The sequence below is a fragment of the Pelodiscus sinensis genome, chromosome 32, assembly GCF_052426305.1.
Source record: "Pelodiscus sinensis isolate ZL-2025 chromosome 32, ASM5242630v1, whole genome shotgun sequence".
In the NCBI taxonomy this organism is placed as follows: Eukaryota; Metazoa; Chordata; order Testudines; family Trionychidae; genus Pelodiscus; species Pelodiscus sinensis.
The window spans coordinates 4,584,956-4,606,286 of NC_143083.1; the positions used below are offsets into that span (position 1 = coordinate 4,584,956).

The following is a 21,331-nucleotide window of genomic DNA, read 5'->3' on the forward strand; positions in this document are numbered from 1 at the left end:
GAGTGCAAGCCCTGGGGGTCCAGAGCGAGGGGGCTCCCCAGCCGAGCTGGGGGGAGAGGCACTTAACCTCCAGGAGAGAGCAGACCGCCCCCCAGAAGGGGCTGCTGTTGCACTGGAGGGGGGCTCCCCCCAGGAACTATTGGCCAAGGCGTGGGTGTAACCACCACCAGACAGATTTGAACCTGTGGAGCTTAGTGTAGGAGCCACTACTGCTGGAGCTACGAAGCCAGCAGCCTCTCAGCTTAGGCTGCAGAGCTCCCTTGTTCTTACCTCTCGCTGTACATGGTCTAAGGGCCTCTCCGTGGGACAGTGACCCACCCGAGGTGTGTGGGCTACACAGGCGTGTCCTGTGAGTCCGTGGCACACAGCTAGAGCATCACCTGGGTCACAGCAGCTACGCAGTTTCTTCTGCAGCCGCGTGTCTCTGTGTCTCGGGCAGGCTGCCCACGGGAGTCTCTGCAGACCAGCACGCCTGAAGGAAGCCGCCCTCACATGCAGAGTGTCTGCGAGTTACAGGCGCACACTCGCTCTCTTCTGCAAAACCCCCCTGCTAGACAGAGGCAACCGGCTGCCTGGATACGGCAGCGAAAGGCTGTACCGCCACGCCGAGACCAACAGTACTGACAGGGACAGTGAATAATTAATTATTCCTCATGATGATAAGGGGTCAGCTTGCCACCCCCAACGGCTTTGGATATGGCAAGTTTCCCACTTCTGTCCCCACAGGCACGGGCCTCAAATGGTTCTCCACCCACACTTGGCCACAGCTCAGCAGAATTGGAAAACTGACTATCCCAGGCCTGTAATTGACTGGCACTTTCAAGGCCAGATTTTCAGGTGCTCAGTGTCACCGAGGGGCGGGGAGTCCCTGGGCCCTGCCCCCCCAGTTGTAGCTGTCACCTGTCACACCCCACTCCCAGGCTTCGTATGTGCCAGGCTGGGGCAGCCTCCCTCAGTGAGAGTCACACCCAGCATTCCCATCCCCATCTAGGTATCAGTGCAGTGGCCAGGGAAACTGAGGCACACACCAAGGGCTATCACAGGACAGTAGTAATCACATACAACAGAGTGAACAGGGGCTCACTCGATTAACTACCCAGGCTCCTGGGCAGGTGTGTCCAGCCTTCACTGACGCCCCTGCTACAGTAGCCTCCCTTGGGTGCCCACACCTGGCAGCGACTGCAGCATGGACATCCGTTCCAGTGTGACACTTCTGCCCCATTTCCACAAGAGTTCAGCGCCTAGCTGGCTCCCGTTGATTTCCGCGTGAGTTCGGGGCTGGCGGAAGTCCCCGTAGGTGCCGACCCCTGTCTTTTGGTGCCTTGCTAGCTGTGTGAATCGGGCTCAAAGTCTCTGGGGCCAGATCCAGATTCAGGCAATCTGGGGGCTGCATCCGGCTCCTGGGTCTTAGGTTCCCCATCCCAGGCTTACACTGTTGGAAAATCTGCCCCATTAAGTAGCTCTGAGCAGCTAATCATGGCCTATTGCTAACAGCATATGCATGCTCAGGCTGATCAATGGCAGTCCCATAACCTGCTTCCAGGCTTGGCTCAGCACGGCCTGCTGGCCCTGCTGCAGTAGAGCAGATTGGTGGAAAGGCGTGGAGCCCCCAGATCCCCCTCTTGGGGTGCAGAGTGGTAAAAGCAGCAGCAAACCCTCAGATCCGGTCATGCCACCGGGCACCAGCACCAGCACCACGGTGAAGTGTGGCATGTGAGAGATGGGGCGCACGAGGGGCTGTGCTTGGAGTGGGGAACAGAGGGGCAGTGGGGAGGCAGGAGGTCAAAGAAGTCCTCTGACCCAGTGGGACCTCCAGCCTGATACGGCAAAGTTAGCAATGAGCATGGTGTGGCTGGGGCATCCGAGGGTTTTGGGGTGGGGCGGTTCTCCCGATGTGTGGAGGATCAGTCCTCACAAATATGCATTGCAGAAGAAAGTTCACCCCCTGAAAGTCACCGAGTGCAATGTGCCTCTGTGTGAAATATGACGTAGCCTCCTCTGAAGCTGATGCCCAAGTGCCGGCTGTGGGATTCGGCCTCGTATGACTACACCATAAGTCCCTGACCGCTCTTTCTAGAGCACTAGGCCGTGGCTAGTTTTGACCTTCTGGGGATGTTTTTTATTTTGGCCTTCGGTGCGGCTACTCGGCGTCCCTCACACGAAGCCTGGTTATAAGATGTTTCTCTGGGAGTGTGTCTAGACTACAGGGTTTTTTCGAAAAAACATCCCCTGCGTCTAGACTGCTGCCGCATTCTTTCGAAAGTAAATCGAAAGAACGTGGCAGTTTTTTCAACCGCGGAAAACCTTGTGTTACGAGGAAGAATGCCGTTTTTTGAAAAAAGGCGCTATGTAATGCAAACTGTGCTTTTTCGCAAGAGAGCATCCAGACTGCAAGCCGCTTTTTCGAAAGTACCAGTTGTAGTCTAGGCGCTTTTTTTCAAGAGGCTTGCAGTCTAGACATGGCCTGGGTGCGCTCAGCCTGTTATTCAGGGCCCTCTTGACTCTGCTAACAAGCGGTTAAGTGCTAAGGGGCCTTACAGGTCTGCTGCTAAGGGGCCTCTACACGTTACCTGAAGTGGAGCATCATTTCGGCTTGAGGGCAACAGATCCTGTCATCTAGCTCCTGGGTTCTCAAGTGGCGGTGGGGCGGTGACCCCCACAGGGCTCATGAAAAGCTTCTAGGGCAGGGCTGGGCCAAGCTGCCGGATCTGGCCCGTGGACGCAGCAGGCCTGCCCCGCCCCCACACGCCACTCAGAGAAGGCGCCGTGGGGCCCTGTTTGTCTTTGAACAGCTGGAGGAGCCTGGGGGAGGCTTTCCCTGTCCCCGCACCATCCCATTGGCCAGTTCCCAGCCAATGGAAGCTGCCCGTTTGAAAAATAGGCCGTGCACTATGTGCCCCTCCCCCTCTCACCTCAGGCTTGCAGCTCTTCACAGACCCACGTGGCCCCTGCAGCCGGTGCAGGGGTGGGGCAGGGAGCCTGCCTGAGAAACCTGCTGGGCTGCTGGCCGGGAGTCACCCAGGTAAGTCTCCCGGCCAGAGTGCGCCCCAGCCTCTCCTTCCCCCAACCCTCTGCCCCCTCCTCTACCTCCACCCCACATAACACAAACCTTCTGCCCTCCTCCTGCACCTACAGCCCCTCCCACTCCCTGCACCCTGGTTCCCTGCCCAAGGTCACAACCCAACCCCCCTGCATCCCGGTCCCCTGCCCCAGGTCACAACCCAACCCCCCTGCACCCCGGTCCCCTGCCCCAGGTCACAACCCAACCCCCCTGCACCCCGGTCCCCTGCCCCAGGTCACAACCCAACCCCTCTGCACCCTGGTCCCCTGCCCCAGGTCACAACAACCTCCTTCACCCAAACTCCCTCCCAGACCCCACCCTCCCTCCTGCAACCCAATCCCTTACCACAAGCTTCCTCCTGCACCCAACCTCCATCTCAGACCCTGCACCCCCTCCATTGGTGTCATGGAAGAGAGTGGCCCTTGACCACTTTCTAAATTCTTGGAGTGGCCCCCCCATCAAAAATGATTGCCCCCCTGGTTTACAGCCCCAGGAATTGGAATGGTACCCCAACATTTGAATTCTTTATGAACACCCTGCTCTGCTCCCCAGCTTCAAACAGGAGGTGCTGAGGGAGCACCAGACGTCTGGGAACCACATCCCATGGGACCTAGTGCCACCTCCTAATCCCAAAGTAGACTGAATTGCTGCAAGTGGCAAAGTGAAAAGACTCGGGGGGGGGGGGGGTGATCGTATTAGGATATCTGCAAGAACGAGGAGTCCTATGGTATCTTGGGCTATGTCTACCCTACGGAGCTACTTTGGAATACCTCTGTGACGGCACGTTGGGGGTTCCCCGTCTCCTGCACCCCGAAATGGCACAAACAGACTGTACCAGCCAGTGGAATTGAGGGTGGTTTATTGCTCCTCCAGCACAGCGCAGCACAGATGTAATCTGGTTACAGGAACTGGGCTAGGAGGCCTCAGGCCCCCTTGAGATGGGGGAGACTGGGCCCCTAAACTCCAGCTCCTCTCCCTAGGCTGTCTCATCCATCCTCACAGACAGCCACCAACCAACTCACTAACTTCCAGCCCTGCCCCCCAGCCAAGGCAGCATCCACCTTCCTTTGTTCCTCTCCATGGGGGGTGTCTGGCCACTGGTTTGCATAGTGACTCATCCTGTTTTGCTGGGTCGTGGTACCCACGGCAGCCAGTGGGGGTTCCCCCAGAGCCAGCAGCATAGAAACCAGCCAGGTACCCCCACTACGTCACAGTTCTCCCCCCTCCGAGAGCGAACTGAGCAGGGTCACTCCGCTCGTGACCTAGGGAAGTTCGGGTCCTCTGCGTGGGAACCCGCCCTGGGGACATGGGTGCTCCCCTTGACTCGGGCCGGCCGTGGCGAGGCCCCACATGAATTGGCTTCCCTCTGTCCACTCGCCGCCCCGCTCCAGGGCGACTGGCGCAGGCCTGTCCTCGGGGGTCACACCCACCCTTCCACTGGCCTTGATCTCTGGCCAGGGTCTCTCGGGCTGGGGCCATGAGCCCAGCGAGCCTTCTCTGGACAGCCAGGGCGGCTTCCACCCCCGATGCTCCATCCAGGGAGGACTTCCCCTCCCATAACTCTCTCAGCAAGCCCAGAGGGTCCTCTATCTGGGGTAGAGACCCCCAAGCCGCTTTCCTCCTGTCTTGGGCCTTCCTGCCCCTCTGGCAGGAGTCACAGGACCGGCAGTACCGCTGCACGGCTGTAAAGATTCCCGGCCAATAGAAGTGCTGGAGCAGCTTCAGCCGGGTGCTCCGGATCCCCCGGTGGCCCCCAATGGGGGAATCGTGGGCCAAATACAGCAGCTTGAGGCGATACTTTCGGGGGACGACCAGCTGCCGCTCTACCCTCCATGCCCTCGCCTTCCTGGGGGGGAGCCACTCACGGAACAGGAGCCCACGCTCCCGCAGGAATCTCTCCTGGCCACCTCTCCCCCGGGGCTGAGCTGCATGGAGGCTAGCCTGGTCCCTCAGCCTCTGCAAGGAGGGGTCTGCCTGCACCTCAGCCTGGAATTCAGCTGCTGAGGCAGGGATCGGGACCTGTCCCCCACCTCTGCCTAGGTCCGGAGTCCCAGCCTGGCTGGACCCCGTGTCCACTGGGATGGGACCCTGAGGATGCTGCCAGGAGTCCTTCCCTGGACCCACGTTGTCAGCCCCCCGCTGGCTCTGGCTCCAGGTAGTGACTAGAGCCCGCTGGGATTCATGGGGCCACTCCTCTAGGTCATTCCCCATCAGCACCTCGGTGGGCAAGTGCGGGTGCACCCCCACTTCCTTGAGGCCTTCCTTCGCCCCCCATTTCAGATGCACCCTGGCTACAGGCACCTTAAACGGGGACCCATCTATGCCCTTCAGGGTCAGCTGCGCGTGGGGTAGTATCCGCTCCGGGGCCACTATGTCGGATCGGGCCAGAGTCACCTCCGCCCCCGTGTCCCAGAAGCCCGTCACCTTCCTACCATCCACCTCCAGGGGTATGAGGCACTCGCTCCGCAGGGGCCGTCCTGCCCCCACCCGGTACACGGAGAAATCCGCCTCCTGAGAATCAGACCTCCCAGGGGAGGTGCACTGAGCATCCTTCCCCTCTCTCTGAGCTGAGGTTTGCCTGCCAGCCCCTGCCTCTGGGACAGCCTGCCCTTCCTCCCGCCCCAGCCAGTTAACCCTGGAAAGTCCCCGGTCCTGGGACCTGGTGCACTGAGCCCTCTTGTGGCCTTTTTGCCCACAGCGATGGCAAGTTAGGCTTTGGGCTGTCTCTGTCCAGGCCCTGGCTGGTTCTCTGGGGCGCAGATGACCTGTTCCTTGGTCTCGCCCCGTAGTTGACTCCCTCCGTCGCTCAGCCGAGATCCGGTCTCTGCGCGGTTCCCTCTCTCTCCGGGACTCCCGTTCACACCCGGACCGGCTCTCCGTGAACTCATCCGCCAGTCTCCCGGCCTCCTGGGGGTTCTCTGGTCTCCGGTCCTTGAGCCACAGCCTCAGTTTGGGTGGGCACGCTTCATAGAACTGCTCCATCATGACCAGCTTGAGCAGCTCCTCTGCGGTCTGGGCTCCGACTCCAGACACCCACTTGCGGCAGTATTGCGCCAGGCGGGAGGCCAGGTCCACATAGGTCTCCCGTGGCCCTTTCTGTACCCCCCGGAACTTCTTCCTGTACATCTCGGGGGTCAGCCCGAACTTGTGCAGCAGGGCCTCCTTGACTCGGTTGTAATCCCCTGGCTGTAGGTCCTCCAGCTGGCTGAGCACTCCGGCCGCCTCCTGGCTCAGTGCGGGGATGAGCTCCTGCAGCCAGTCAGCTGGGGGGACCCGTTGCAGTCCACAGGCCCTCTCAAAGGCACTGAGGAACCCGTCTATGTCACCCATGTCCTTCAATTGGGCCACCACGAGCCTCTCCAAGCGTCTGGCAGTCCTGGGACCCTGGGGCCCATCCGCACTTGGCGCAGCCGGTGCCCCGCCGGTTCTCCGCTCTGCCATGGCCAGCTCATGCTGCCGCTGCCTCTCTCGATCTTGGCGCTCCTTCTCTCGATCTTGGCGCTCCCTCTCTCGGTCCTGGCGGTCCTTCTCTCGGTCCTCTACTTCCAATTCCCTGATCCGCAGCTGGATCTCCAGGCGCCGCAGCTCCGCTGGGCTGGCCCCTGCCCTAGATGGGCTACGGCTTGCAGGCCTCCCGGGAGACGCTGTCTCATCTCTCCGTTGGGTTCCAGCGCTCCTCCCCCTCTCTGAGCCTGACACACTCTCAGGGGGGGTCTGGCTGCTTCCCCTGGGGACAAGATCCTGGCCCTGTGGCTGGTCATTATCTTCCAGCTGGGCAATCAGCTGGGCCTTGGTTGCTTTCTGCACAGGCAAGCCCCTCTCTCTGCACAGCCCCACCAGCTTTGCCTTCAAGAGTCGGGCGTAGGCCATCTGCCCGCTGGGCCCCTCGGTGCAGACTCACCAGTCTAGTGCTGCAGCGCCCCACGATTCCCAGGAACCGCTTCGCTCTGTCTCCAGCACGCCTGGCTCCAGGGCTCTTGCTTCTACTGCGCCTTGTCGCTTGCCGCTGGAAGCTCCATCCACGGGGTGCAGTGCATCCCACTTCTGACACCAGTGTGACGGCACGTTGGGGGTTCCCCGTCTCCTGCACCCCGAAATGGCACAAACAGACTGTACCAGCCAGTGGAATTGAGGGTGGTTTATTGCTCCTCCAGCACAGCGCAGCACAGATGTAATCTGGTTACAGGAACTGGGCTAGGAGGCCTCAGGCCCCCTTGAGATGGGGGAGACTGGGCCCCTAAACTCCAGCTCCTCTCCCTAGGCTGTCTCATCCATCCTCACAGACAGCCACCAACCAACTCACTAACTTCCAGCCCTGCCCCCCAGCCAAGGCAGCATCCACCTTCCTTTGTTCCTCTCCATGGGGGGTGTCTGGCCACTGGTTTGCATAGTGACTCATCCTGTTTTGCTGGGTCGTGGTACCCACGGCAGCCAGTGGGGGTTCCCCCAGAGCCAGCAGCATAGAAACCAGCCAGGTACCCCCACTACGTCACAACCTCCGGTATCCCAAAATAGCTATTCCGCCTCTTAAGAGCAAGCCCATTATATCACTAGTCCAACATCCCTGTAAACCTCATTGCACGAGGGATAAGGGGTATATTGGAATAATGCCTTAATTTGAAATGTCTGCAGCGAGTGAAGAGGGTGAGTCCCAACCTCGGCACAGACTGGTAAGGAACAGGCCACAAGCCCCACACTGGTGTGAATTCTATATTTAAATTTCACAAGCCAAGAATCAAGTGTAAACTTCTCTGGTGCCTCACATCAGGGCTACTTAACACAAGGCTCGCGGCCTGTTTGTTTGTGGCCTGCGGGGCAGTTCGGGTTTAGGGTGTAGTTCGGGTTGATATGTGTTTTAGTAGCTCAATGCCTGGACTGTTGTGAATCCAAAACAAAAAAGGAGTTAACAGAATGGTCTTCTGTTGAGATGCGTTTTAGTAGTTAAATTCCTAGACTGCCCTTGCTCATTAAAAATGCTGTCCTAGGGGCAGAAATTGGGTGAATATTGCATTTTATTAATATCGGAAGAACTGACTTAAATGGGGCTTGCGTGTTGGGTAGCCTTGCCTTAATTTTTATATTTATGCCCCTCAGTGTGAAAGAAGCTATTTGCATATATTTGCATATATATTTGCATGTATATGCAATCACACTTAAGTTGCGGCCCTCGGCATGTGCTGCAAGTATCATTGTGGCTCCCGGGGCTTCCAAAGTTGAGTAGCCCTGCCTTCATGGAGTCAGAGAGAGTCCACCGGCGGACTTTGATCTGTCTCACCGCCCAGGGGAGCCACCCGTCCTGATGGATGGTCCTTGACACCATGAATCATTGCAATACTCAGGTTACTTCCAGTTCCGAAGGACCAGCTTAGTCACCCCTCGTCCCTTTCACCTTAGATCTCACACCAAAGACAACACTTGTAGCCCATCCTGTAATAAACTCTTTGCAGATTTATGAACAGGAAAAGGAAGCCGGAGAGTTATTTACAAGGTTAAAGCAGGTAAACATAGATACACAAAAGAGTTACAATCGTCAAACAGTTATAGATGCTTCTATAATACGCATGCTCGATGTTTTCTTTAGAGCTAACCCAAGCTAAACATAGGGAACCTCTTGCTTATAGCTAGAAAACATTGCCTTGCAGAGTGCAAGCAGCACAGAGATACAATTCCTTCCTGTGAGGAGTTTGCATTCTCTTCCCCCGCTGTGTTCTGAGCTGATCAGAGGAATTCATTTACATGAGTCATCTTCGGAGAGGGCGGGGGGAAAAAGGAGAAGATCAGAGCAACCAAGTGTTTTGTTTTCTTAATCTTTCCTCCAGCGAGACCTGCCAAGCCGCAGTGGCATTGCTGGAGGCTTGGGACTCAGAGAGAAGGAACAGGGGTGCCAAACATCTCGCGGCCAAGCTGCAAAGTTTGGAAGCACCTCTGTCCTTTGGGCAGCTGACAAACCCCTCTCAGGGAAGCCCAGATGCCACCTCTGCACAGATAATTGCCAGCTCCCATGGGCTGATGGAAAAAGACATCAGGCGGCAAGTCCACAAACAACGTCACCACGTGCTAAACTGACACCCGTGGTCTTCACCCCTTTCTGCTCGCGCAGTGGGAGACATGGACAAGAGTCTCTCCAGCACTAAGCCCCGGAAAGTGGCAGGTATGGACGGAATAGTTCCAGAATTCCCAAAGAACCTTGGTGAACAGGCTAGAAGGTGACTGGCCGATTTCTTCAGCAGCCCCCACTGCTCTGACATAATACCAGCCACATGGAAGGGAGCCTAGATCGTAGCCATTTTGAAGCCTGGAAAAGAGATCACCAAAAAGCCCTGGCCCATCTCGCTCCACAGCAGCTGCCATTAACTGCTGAAGCAGCTCCCCAGTCAAAGCTTACAGCTGATCCTGGAACAGCTAGTCCCCCAAGAGCAGACTGGCTAGAGAACCAGCCTCACCCAGCTACATAAAATTCAGCCACTAGTGAACACTCGGACCCGTGGCAGCACTCATTGATCTCTCTCCTGCGCACGCTGCTGTTTGGCAATCAAGTTTCCCACTGATGTTTGCGGTAGCTCTCCCGTCATCAGCGAGATGCCGAGTCATGGAAGATTCACCCAGCACGTTGGTGAATTTGCCAGTAGATCAGAGAAGCTGAACAGCCTCTGTGTTGCCCACCGCGTGGTTCGGTCTGTACAAGCAACGTGGGTGTGGCACCCCATAAATTCATCTCTGCAGACGACATTCCCCTGGCAACACGAGCCTGCTCTCCGAAGGCCACAGAAAAAATCACGAACAACCTCCAGACACTTTGAGGCCTGTTTCAAAGCCTGGTGACTGAAATCCAATGCTTTGGAAATGCTGTTTTCCTCCTGACTAACCACATGGCCACTGTGTTGCTGAAAGGGGACTTTTGCGGTCTGCTTCTTTCACATCGCCACCGTCCCCGGTACCGTAGAATTCCCCTGGATCAGATGCTAAGCTATTGCCAACGCCTTGACCAAACCAAGAAGAAGCTGAAGACAAGGGAGGGGTTGCTCAGGGGTTTGAGCATCGGCCTGCTAAACCCAGGGTTGTGAGCTCAGCCCTCAAGGGGGTTACCTAGGCTGTGTCTAGACTACATGCCTCTGTCGGCAGAGGCGTGTAGATTAGACACATAGGCAAAGGCAAATGAAGCCGCGATTTAAATGATCGCGGCTTCATTTACATTTACATGGCTGCCGCGCTGAGCCGACAAACAGCTGATCAGCTGTTTGTCGGCTCAGCGCGCTGGTCTGGACGCTCCCCTGCCGACATCAAAGCCCTTTGTCGGCAGCCCCGTTATTCCTCGTGGGATGAGGTTTACCGGGGCTGCTGACAAAGGGCTTTGATGTCGACAGGGGGAACGTCCAGACTAGCGCGCGAGCCGACAAACAGCTGATCAGCTGTTTGTCTGCTCAGCGCGGCAGCCATGTAAATGTAAATGAAGCCGCAATCATTTAAATTGCGGCTTCATTTGCCTTTGCCATAAAAACAAATCTACATGCCTCTGCCGACAGAGGCATGTAGTTTAGACGTACCCCTAGGTATCAGGGACAAAAGCTGTCAGGGATGGTACTTGGTCCTGCTGTGAGGGCAGGGGACTGGACTCGATGACCTCTCGAGGTCCCTTCCAGCTCTATGGGTATGTCTAGACTGCATCCCTCTGTCGGCAGAGGGATGCAGATGAGGCAGGTTGACATTCTAAATGAGGCAGGGATTTCAATATCCCGTGCCTAATTTTCATAAAAATGGCTACCGCGTTTTGCCGACTCAGCACTTTGCCAGCAAAAAGTGGCAGTTTAAAGGGGGATCCGTGGAGAAAGAAAGCCTTTTTCGACAGATCCCTTATGCTTCCTGCAAGGCCAATGGCAAGGACCTCGGCCTTGTCTGGCTTGTATCATGGGCTGCATGCAAAGACCCTGTTGAAGATCCAACAAAGAAGTCTTGGGATTCTGCCTTCCCTGTAGGCAGTGGCACGGACTCAGTCTCCTTCGGACAAGGGAGGGAAGGTGTGAATAGCTCTGCCACAAATGGGACGTCGAAGAATCATCCAGTTGTGACTGGTGAGGTAGAAACCATGTGACATACCCTGGACAACTGCCCCGCTCATGCTTACTGGGGTGTCATGAGAGGGATCCATCTCCCTACTCCAGAAACGTGAGAAAGGCTTTTTCATCTCCAGGTTCAGCTGTAATCCCGTTGCTTTGCAGGTGCCGTATGGACGACAGAAGAGGTCGATCGTGGGCAATAGGACTGAGAAGAGGCCGCTCTCGTGTGAAATACATAGATCTGGGCCGTGTTTCGATCCAGCAGTGGATGGGTTAAAATGGTCTGGAATGAGCTTGTGTTGAGTCCATGTGAGACACCGGCTTTTATTGGCTCAACGTGCCTACGGTCAGAAGGGCCTGGACCTGCAGCTGGCACCTGCCGGCCCACGTGAACGAATCTCGAATCTCGTGTGCTGAAGAGCAGCCAGGAACTTGAGTGTGAGTCACACATGCCAGACGGTCGCTGTTCCCTAGAGGCCCTAGCGCATGAGGTGCCGTGTGTACACACACACACACGCACGCACACACACACACACCACCGATCAGTGCCTTAAGTGTAAGACCACACACACACACACACACATACACACACATACACCACCGACCAGTGCCTTAAGTGTAAGACCACACACACACACACACACACACACCACTGACCAGTGCCTTAAGTGTAAGACCACACACATACACGCACACACACACACACGCACACACACACACACACACCACCGATCAGTGCCTTAAGTGTAAGACCACACACACACACACACACACACACACATACACCACCGACCAGTGCCTTAAGTGTAAGACCACACACACACACACACACACACACCACTGACCAGTGCCTTAAGTGTAAGACCACACACATACACACACACACACACGCACACACACACACACGCACACCACTGACCAGTGCCTTAAGTGTAAGACCACACACACACACACACCACTGACCAGTGCCTTCAGTGTAAGACCACACACACACACACACACACACACACACACACACACACACACACACACACCACCGACCAGTGCCTTAAGTGTAAGACCACACACACACACACACACACACACACACACACACACACACACACACCACCGACCAGTGCCTTAAGTGTAAGACCACACACACACACACACACACACACACACACCACCAACCAGTGCCTTGAGTGTAAGACCATCCTTCTTCTCAAACACCCTTGTGTTCGTCAGACAAGGAGCACTGGAAACCAAGAGAAAGGAGGGGGGAGAGAACGGAAGGTTTGTAGCTCACTTTTGAGGCAGAAGCAGTTCAGAAGTGGGCCTGATTTACTGACTGATTTAAAATTTCCAGGGAGCACATACGCACCTCCAAGTCCACTCATGCGCCTGAAAGTTTGGTTGCTGGTAAGAGTTACAGCTACTCTCCGCCCCCCTTTCTGGTCCAACCACTTCCAGTCTGCAGTCTGCAAAGGGTTAAACATCCTCTCAGGGTGTTATCCATGCTGCTGCCTTTCACCCTCCTCCCTGAGGTAGATGCACTGTTTCTCATGTGTCCAGGAGGCTGCAGCCAACTGCTAAGAGGCAGTTGTGCAGCACACGTGACCCTCGTGAAGTTCTTCATCAGAATTCGAATGGAAAACAATGAATAAGCCACGCCAGGCCCCCCCTTCCCTGGTCTCTCCACTCACGTGCTCGCGCCCATGAAAGCGTGGGCCGGAGGCTTCGTTCTACATTGTCTGCCCATAGAAAGGCCAGAGTCATGCCACATCGAAAGCACAACGGGGTTACCAGCTGCATCTGCCTCCAACTAATGGCTAAACACGGATAAAAAATCTGGTCTCATTATGTTTCTTTAATTGGCCTCAGAGCTCCGTGTATTGTGCGGCTGAATTGAATTTAGTCAGGAGGAGGGAATGAAGAGGAGGGAGAAAACTTGCCCTGCGTTATTTCATCCTTCAACAAAACAGCTCCCCAGGAAGCATCCTGCAGCTGCAGGGGTCGCCCTTTGGAGGGACCGACTAGGAGAGACACAAGACCCAACAAACCCTTCTGGGGAGAGGATGGGGTGAGTCCTTCACCCAACCACCATCTTCATGCAGCAGTCTGAACACGAAAGCAAATGAGATAAGAGGGGAAGGGCGCATGAGGTCACGTGGTGCTTTTTTTTGCCTGTGCCTTGGTGGCCGGGTGTGCTGGTGTGCGACTGGCTCTGGGGAGCAGCTCATTGCGGTGCAGACTACAGTGACGAGCCATCCAAGCCCGTAGCGTGATGGTAAACACACCTGGCTCTTCAAGTGTTTTGCAAAGGAGGCATGTCTCTGGAGTCACAGTATTACAGATGGGGAAACTGAGTCACGGGGAGGGGAAATGGCTTGCTGAAGCTCAGTCAGCAGGCCAGCCCCACAGCCAGGAAAAGAACGGATGTCTCTTGTCTCCCGGCGCCATGCCCTCTCCGTTAGGGCAGCAGTTCCCAAACTGCCAGTCGGGACCCAAAGTGTGTGGCAACTGCTACCCCATTTTAATGCAGTCACCAGGGTTGGCTAGGACTTGCTGGGGTCCAGGGCCAGAGCCAAATGCTGATCCTCACTGCTGACATCCAAGGGCTTCTGCCATGGGCAATAGGGCTCAGGTTATGGGCCTGAGCTGGGGGGTCTTTGGCGCTGGTCTTCCCACTGGGGTTGTGTCATAATGTGCGTTGGAAGGGGGGTCACAGTGCGAAGAAGCTGGAGAATCGCTGTGCTAAGCTACCAGCTGATGGTCATTTAAAGATGGGTGAGTGTGCCCTCATCCTCCACTGCCAGGGACTTCCCAGGCACAGGCTCTGCCTTGGCCCGGCCTCCCGGCTCGCGCTCGTGGCGGGCTGAGCTCTGCTCTGCTCTCCTTCCCCACTTCTGCAGCAGTGAGGTGGGGAGAAAGTGGCTCCTCGTCGCACTCCCCTACCCTGCTTCCCTACCACCCCCATGCAATTCCAGTGGCTGCCTAGGGAGAACCCTGCACCAAGGGATCTAGGGGTCATGGCAGACCACAAGCTAAACACGCGTCAACTGTGTGACACTGCTGAGAGGCATTAACAGGAGTGCGGTGAGCCATCATCAGGCCGATGCCACCCAGAGAAAATCGAGCCCTTTGATCTATGTGCAAACCAAGTGCTTGTAGGGCAGGGCAGCCTTCCCCGCCGTGAGATGGACCCAGTGAGCAGATCTGAATTTGCCGTAACAAGAGAACAATGCCAACGTCTGTTCCCGACCAGCCCTGGCTGAGAACTGCCGCAGAAGGGATTATGTCTTAGAACAACGGGACACTTTGGTAGCTCCTTACCCTCCTGTGGGACTTAGCCTGGCTTTGTACCCAGAGAAGAAGGGGCATTGAACCAGGAAGCTAATGAGGAGATAAAGCCCACCAGAGAAATGAATCAGTCGTACAACACTCGTCAATATCCCTGGCAGAAATGAGACGTCTGGTCTCTCTCTGCCTCAGCTTTCTAGCCCTGCTCAGATCTCATTTGGAATGCCATTATTGCTCCTTTCCCGGGGGTGGGGGGAGGTTACTTCTCTCTCTCCTGGACAGTTTAGTTTTGTAATTTTGGGGAGGCCATTTGTATGGTAAGCACTACAGAGTCATTGTGCCATTGTATTGCGCCTTCAAGCCAGGAGACTTAGATCTTCTGATAAGGTCCTATTCCAGGAAGCGTATTTCAGTTAGACCAACTGGTTGATGAGGATTTAATCGCTATGGACTTCGGAGAAGCCTGCGATAAGGTGACAAAACTGGGTATTTACGACCTTACTGTTATTCTGTTTCGAAAGACACAGGGTACGTCTACACTACAGCGCTAGTTCGAACTAACTTAGTTCGAATTAGTTAATTCGAACTAAGCTAGTTCGAACTAGCGCATCTAGAACTAAAAACTAGTTCGAACTAGCGTTTTGCTAGTTCGAACTAGCGCGTCCACACTGATTGGACGCAGGGGGGCATTTAAGGGCAGCTGAAACCGGTTCTGGCAGGGCATCAGGTCAGCAGTTGCTTTGTGTGGCTGCTGTCTGAGGCTATCTGAGGCTCGTGCTTAAAGGGACCCCCCCTGGACAGCCGGTTCTCAGCTTTTCCTGCTTGCTTGCCAACCTCGCCGAGGGACAGCAAAGCGTCGGTCTCTGTGCCCGTCTGTGTCGGTGCTTCCCTTCGGGGGGGACCGCCGCAGGTGGCAACATGGAGCCACGGCTCGCCCTGCACCTTCTGGTGCACGTTCTGGACTTGCTGCTGCAAGCCTGCCAGCAATGGCTCGAGGCTGCCTGGCACCACCTGGGGAACGTCAGCCCCCTGCCTCTCCGCCTGGCCGCCCTGGGGGCCGTGGAGGAGCCGCGGCGGCGCCCCGGCACCGGCGTGCCCCGCCGCATCTGGCGTCTGGACACCAGCAGCGACTGGTGGGACCGCATCGTCCTGGAGCGCTGGGACGACCGACAGTGGACCCAGAACTTTAGGATGAGGAGGGACACCTTCCTGGAGCTCTGCGAGTGGCTCGCCCCTGCCCTGCAAAGAAGGGACACTCGCATGAGGCCCGCCATCCCCCTCCAGAAGCGGGTGGCCATCGCCCTCTGGAAGCTCTCCACGCCGGACAGCTACCGATCCGTCGGGAACCAGTTCGGCGTGGGGAGATCCACTGTCGGAGCAGTGCTCATGCAGGTACGGCGCTCGTCGGCCACCGAGCCGGGGGGGAGGGGGGCTGCGAGGAGGGGATGGGCCGCCCCAGGGACAAAGGGGGGGGCGGGAGGAGGCGAAGGCGCCCCGCACCGGAGGGGTCGGGCTGTCCCGGCCGTACTACACGCCGCCAGGGGGGTTGCTTCCGGGAGTGGGGCGCGGGGCACTGCCAGGGCACGCACGCTCCCAGCCACCCGGGCGCCCCACTGATTGACGCTTTGCTGTGTCTCTCTCCGCAGGTGGTCAAGGCCATCAACCGGGTGCTGCTCCGCAGGGTGGTCCGCCTCGCCAACCCGGATGCCGTCATCCGGGGATTCGGCGCCCTCGGCTTCCCCAACTGCGGGGGGGCCATCGACGGGACGCACATCCCCATCCGTGCCCCGGAACACCAGGCGTCCCGGTACGTGAACCGCAAGGGGTACTTCTCCGTCATCCTGCAGGCCGTATGTGACCACCGGGGACAGTTGACGGACATAAATGTGGGCTGGTCCGGCAAAGCACACGACGCCCGGGTGTACCGGAACTCCTCCGTGTGCCAGCGGCTGCAGGACGGGACCTTCTTCCCCGACCGCCACATCAGGGTCGGGGACGTGGACATGCCCGTCTGCCTGGTGGGGGATGCCGCCTACCCACTGCAGCCCTGGCTCATGAAGCCCTACACGGGACACCTCAATCCCTCCCGCCAGGCCTTCAATAACAGGCTGAGCAGGGCCCGCATCGTGGTGGAGGGGGCCTTCGGGCGACTGAAAGCCCGCTTTCGATGCCTCCTCACCCGTCTGGACCTGGCCGAGCACAACATCCCTCCCGTGGTGGCGGCATGTTGTGTGCTCCACAATTTGTGTGAGCGGAAGGGGGAGGCTTTCTTGCCAGCCTGGATGGCTGAGGCTGACCGCATGGCTGGACACTACGGTCAGCCCCGCACCGCCGCCGTCCGGGAAGCCCAGCGGGGGGCCATCCGGATCCGGGAAGCCCTGCGGGAGAGCTTCCAGGTGGAGGAGGAGGAGGACTGACCTCTCCCTGCATGCCCCACCGGGGCCTTCTTCCACCCTACCCCCCCCCCCTTCCCCTTTCCCCTCCCTACCTACTGTCAAATAAAGACACCTGTTTTTCCAACAAAAACGTCTGTTTATTTCACAGAACTGGGGTGGGGGAGGGAGGAATGAAGGTGGGAGAAGGGAGGGGGAAACCTGGGACGAGGGAGCTGGAAGGGGAGGGGAGGGAAGGGAGGAAGGGAAAGGAAAGCTCAGGGGTGGGAGTCTGGGTGCCTCTCCCGTCTCGCCACACTGCGGGTCCGGGGGCGTCGGTGGGGAATGGTTGTGGAGGGGGGGGCAGAGAGGACAGGGGGTGTGGAGGAAGCAGGAGCGGAAGCAGGAGGAGCAGGAGGAGCAGGAGGAGCAAGAGGGGGAGCAGGAGGAGCAAGAGGGGGAGCAGGAGGAGCAAGAGGGGGAGCAGGGGGAGCAAGAGGGGGAGCAAGAGGGGGAGCAGGGGGAGGAGGAAATGGAAAGCGGTCTAGCAGGCTCTGGAGGTGGCCTCGCAGGGCACGGCCCTGCTCCTCCAGGGCCTCCAGACTCCTCTGGCGCAGCCTGAGGTCCTCCTGGACCCAGTGGTCCTGGAGACGGAGCTGTCGGTCCAGGAACCGGAGATGCCGCCTCTGGTAGTCCTCCTGGTTCCTGGCTGTCCTGCTTGCCCGGGCGCGGGCGGCTGCTGCAGGCGGTGTGGTGCGCCCTGCAGTCCCCGGTGCTGCAGCTGTGGTGCAAGAAGACCAGCGGTCAATTACCCCAGGGGCCCAGGTGTGTGAAACCCAGCTCCCCTCTGCAAGGCCAGGGCCCCTGCAGGATCCCCAGCTGCTGCTCCGTGGTGGGCAAGGCCCAGGCGCACGGTCCCGGGGCTCCCTCTCGCCCCAGCCCCCCGTACACATAAGGGGAACACGAGGGTACTCACAGGTGGACGCCTCCCCGGCCTCTGATGATGCAGGCGAGCGGCTCTGTGGGGTGCCTCGGGGGTCCCGGGTCCTGGGAAGGCTGGCAGCAGGCTCCTGGCTCTCAGAGCCCTCTTGCTCCTCCTCGGTGTCCAGGAGCGGTCCCTCTGCCCCGGGGTCAATCACGTCCCGGGGGGCAGGGACGGCATGAGCCCCCAGGAGGCGGTCCAGGGCATGGAAGTGGGGGCAGGCCTCCGGGTCAGCCCCTGGCAGGCAGGCCCGGGAGTAGGACTGCCGCAAGTCTTTAATCTTGCAGCGCACCTGCTCCCGGCTGCGCTGGTGGCCCCTGGCGGCCAGGCTGGCAGCCATGCGTCCATAGACGGCCGCATTCCGGTGGCTAGTGCGGAGATCGTGGACATTGGAGGCTTCCCCCCAAACCTCGATGAGGTCCACGATCTCCGCACTTGACCAGGCGGGCGCCCGCCTTTTGCGCCCCCGGGCAGGCTCCTGGGAGCCGCCAGGCTGGTCGTGGGGAGCAGTGGAGGGCTGGGAGCCCTCGGATGGCTGGCTCATTGTGTGGCAGGTGCAGGCTGTGCAGGCACGGGTGCTTGCAGCCTTGCAACTGGCACAAAGTGAGTAGCCAGCCCGTGGCCCTTTAAGGGCTCCGGGGCCGGGAGGGGGGCAATAGAGTTTCCCTGGTGTTGGCCAGAGTGGCCACCAGGGAAACCTGGGAAGCCTTAGCCTCCCACTAGTTCGAACTAAAGGGCTACACAGCCCTTAGTTCGAACTAGCTAGTTCGAACTAGGCGTTAGTCCTCGTAAAATGAGGTTTACCTAGTTCGAACTAAGCGCTCCGTTAGTTCGAATTAAGTTCGAACTAACGGAGCGCTAGTGTAGCGCATAGGAAAGTTAGTTCGAACTAACGTCCGTTAGTTCGAACTAACTTTCTAGTGTAGACATACCCACAGATAAGAAAGTGAGATCAGGAAAGTTCCAAAAGTAAAGGGTAGAATTTTTCCTGCCCCTGAACGCACATGGCAAAGGAGAAGAACTGAGGTGCGATCAGCCACCATGAGAATGCTGTAAACGAACACTCCAAAGATCCATCCAAATAAAAAAAAAGTGCATTGGCTTTGAGCCCTTTCACTTACAGGTTGAACCTCTCTAGTCTGGCTCCCTCGGGTACCAAACCAGAGAATTTGCTGGACCATGGGAGGACAATGTTGTCGAGCAGCATCTCCAACACTGCCCCTGCTTGCTGGGCTCTTAGGAGACATCTGGGGGTGACTTAGAGCTAACAGCCCAGAACACTGAGTGCTGGGACTGGGACTGTCAACAAACTTTCTGGGACCGCGGGAAACTTGGCCACTCCCCTGATCAGTGGACATCCAACTCACGACATGCTGGCCTACAGATGTTGCCGAACCAGAGAGTGATGGACTAGCGTGGTTCGGCCTGGACTTTGTGCAAACATTTGTGCAGATGAAAACTTGTTCACGAGAATGTTTGCAGAAAGGGGAAGTATGGCAAAGGCCCGTGAGAATACGTATTCGCGTGATTCTTACGGGCAGAAGTGATTATGTTCTTGGTGGGTTTGAAAGCCATCTCATTACGGAGCAGAAACAGTACCGTGTGATTTACATCACAAGCACTAAAACAGGAAAGGCAAGACCCATGACAGCCCATTGGCTGGGATGTGCTGCTAATCCAGGCCCCGATCTTGCCATAAGTAATGTGAATGTTTAACCTGTAGGGAAGGCTGTGCTGACAGTAATGGTGTTGCAGAACCAGGCCTCTCATAAGCTCATTCCCTTTAAAAAAAACAAAAGGAAATACTTCTTCACACAGTGCACAGTCAACCTGTGGAACTCCTTGCCAGAGGATACTGTGAAGTCCAAGACTATAACAGGGTTCACAAAAGAGCTAGCTAAATTCATGGAAGAAAGGTCCATCACTGGCCATTAGCCAGGATGCGCAGGGATGGTGTCCCTAGCCTCTGTTTGTCAGGAGCTGGGAATGGGTGACAGAGGTGGATCACTGGATCATTCCTTGCTCTGCTCATTCCCTCTGGGGCACCTGGCATTGGCCACTGTCAGAAGACAGGACACTGGGCTGGGTGGACCTTTGGATTGATGTGGTGCGGTTGTTCTCATGGTGTGACGTAGTGGGGGGTACCTTGCTGGTTGCTATGCTGGGCAGTGGGTTGTGAGTGACCTCCACTGGCTGCTGCCTGCAGCACGGCCCAGCAGGACAGGGGATGAGTCATTATGCAAGGGGGCTATCAGACAGGTATCTCCCAGGGAGCGGAACAATGGGAAGAAGGGAAGTGGATTCCTGGCTGGGGGCAGGGCTGGAAGTGAGTGAGTTAGTTTCTGTCTGGGAGCATGGAGGAGACAGCCTAGGGAAAGGGGCTGGAATTTAGGGGCCCAGTCTCCCCCATCTCAAGGGGGGCTGAGGCATCCTAGCCCCAGATCCTGTAACCAGATGACACCTGTGCTGTGCTGTATCCTGGAGGAGGAATAAACTCCCTCTGTTCTACTGGCTGGTGGAGTCTGTCCGTGCCATTACGGGAGTGCAGGAGACGGGAAAACCCCAACGCGCTGTCACACATGGTATCTTCTTGACCTCTTAAAAGTTGGTGTCAGGTGTAAATCTTTCCTAATAACCACGAACAAAGGCTTGTCCACCTGAAATGCCACAATGGCACAGTGGTGGGATTTCAAGATGCAGGAGGGGTTCCCCCATCAGCGTAGGTATGCACTTCCCTGAGAGGCAGCAGCTGGGCTGACAGAAGACACTAGGGCAGCTTACTATGTGGATTTCTCAGACTCCCGCGTGGCGTAGCCGGGTCGAGCTGCTAGTTAAACACGACTGATGCCCTAAAGGTTCCTGGCCCAGTCCTGGGCTTCAGCATGTCTCTGTTATTTCCCGAGGAGGGTGGGAAGCGCTGGGATGGGTTCCCTAGGGAGGGAGTAGAATCTCCATCCCTAGAGGTTTTTAAGTCCGGGCTTGACACAGCCCTGGCTGGGATGATGGAGTTGGGGTTGGTCCTGCTTTGGGCAGGGGGCTGGACTCGGTGCCTCCAGAGGTCTCTGCCAGCCCTGGGATTCTATGAACTGGCTCTTCTGTTCTTAGTCATTAATGCTTCCGTGGCACATCCAGCCTGTGATACCAGACCTGCAGCAGAGTCCTTGCTGGCTGGGAGCATGGGGCTGTGGCAGCGGGGTACAAACCTGCAGGGTAGACGCTCAGGCTTGGCTGGAGCCGCAAGGGGTGGGTGTCAGAATCCAGGTGCCAGCCCGTCCCTGAACGTCCATGCTGACCCCACAGCCTGAGTCCTGTGGCCTGGCGGCTGAGGCTCAGCGGTGGGTTTTCATTGCAGGGTGACGAGTGTTCAGTCAGTGCCCGTGGATGGTCACACGGATCGCTGGGCCTTGCGGGATCCACAGGGCGCTGGGTACGGCGGCGTGGGAGAGGCCAGTGAGAAGAGAGAAGACGAGGCGGAGAGCCCCCCGATCCTAAGTGTGATTGTCGCCGCCATGCCCAGAGCAGCGCAGAGCCTGCCAACGGGCCAGCGCGCCGGGAATGGAGATGGCAGGAAACCTGGATG

General features: G+C 57.4%; 1 protein-coding gene across 1 annotated transcript; it reads right to left on the reverse strand.

Moving 5' to 3' along the window:
• Nucleotides 1-16,884: 16,884 nt before the first annotated feature.
• Nucleotides 16,885-18,619, reverse strand: LOC149520883 (uncharacterized). The gene is made up of 2 exons (XM_089775028.1): nucleotides 17,746-18,619; nucleotides 16,885-17,550 (listed from the first exon to the last, which is right to left on the reverse strand). The coding sequence occupies exons 1-2, from the start codon at nucleotides 18,293-18,295 to the stop codon at nucleotides 17,048-17,050; spliced, it is 1,053 nt and encodes a 350-aa protein (XP_089631154.1). The 5' UTR covers nucleotides 18,296-18,619; the 3' UTR covers nucleotides 16,885-17,047.
• Between the last annotated feature and the right edge of the window lie 2,712 nt (nucleotides 18,620-21,331).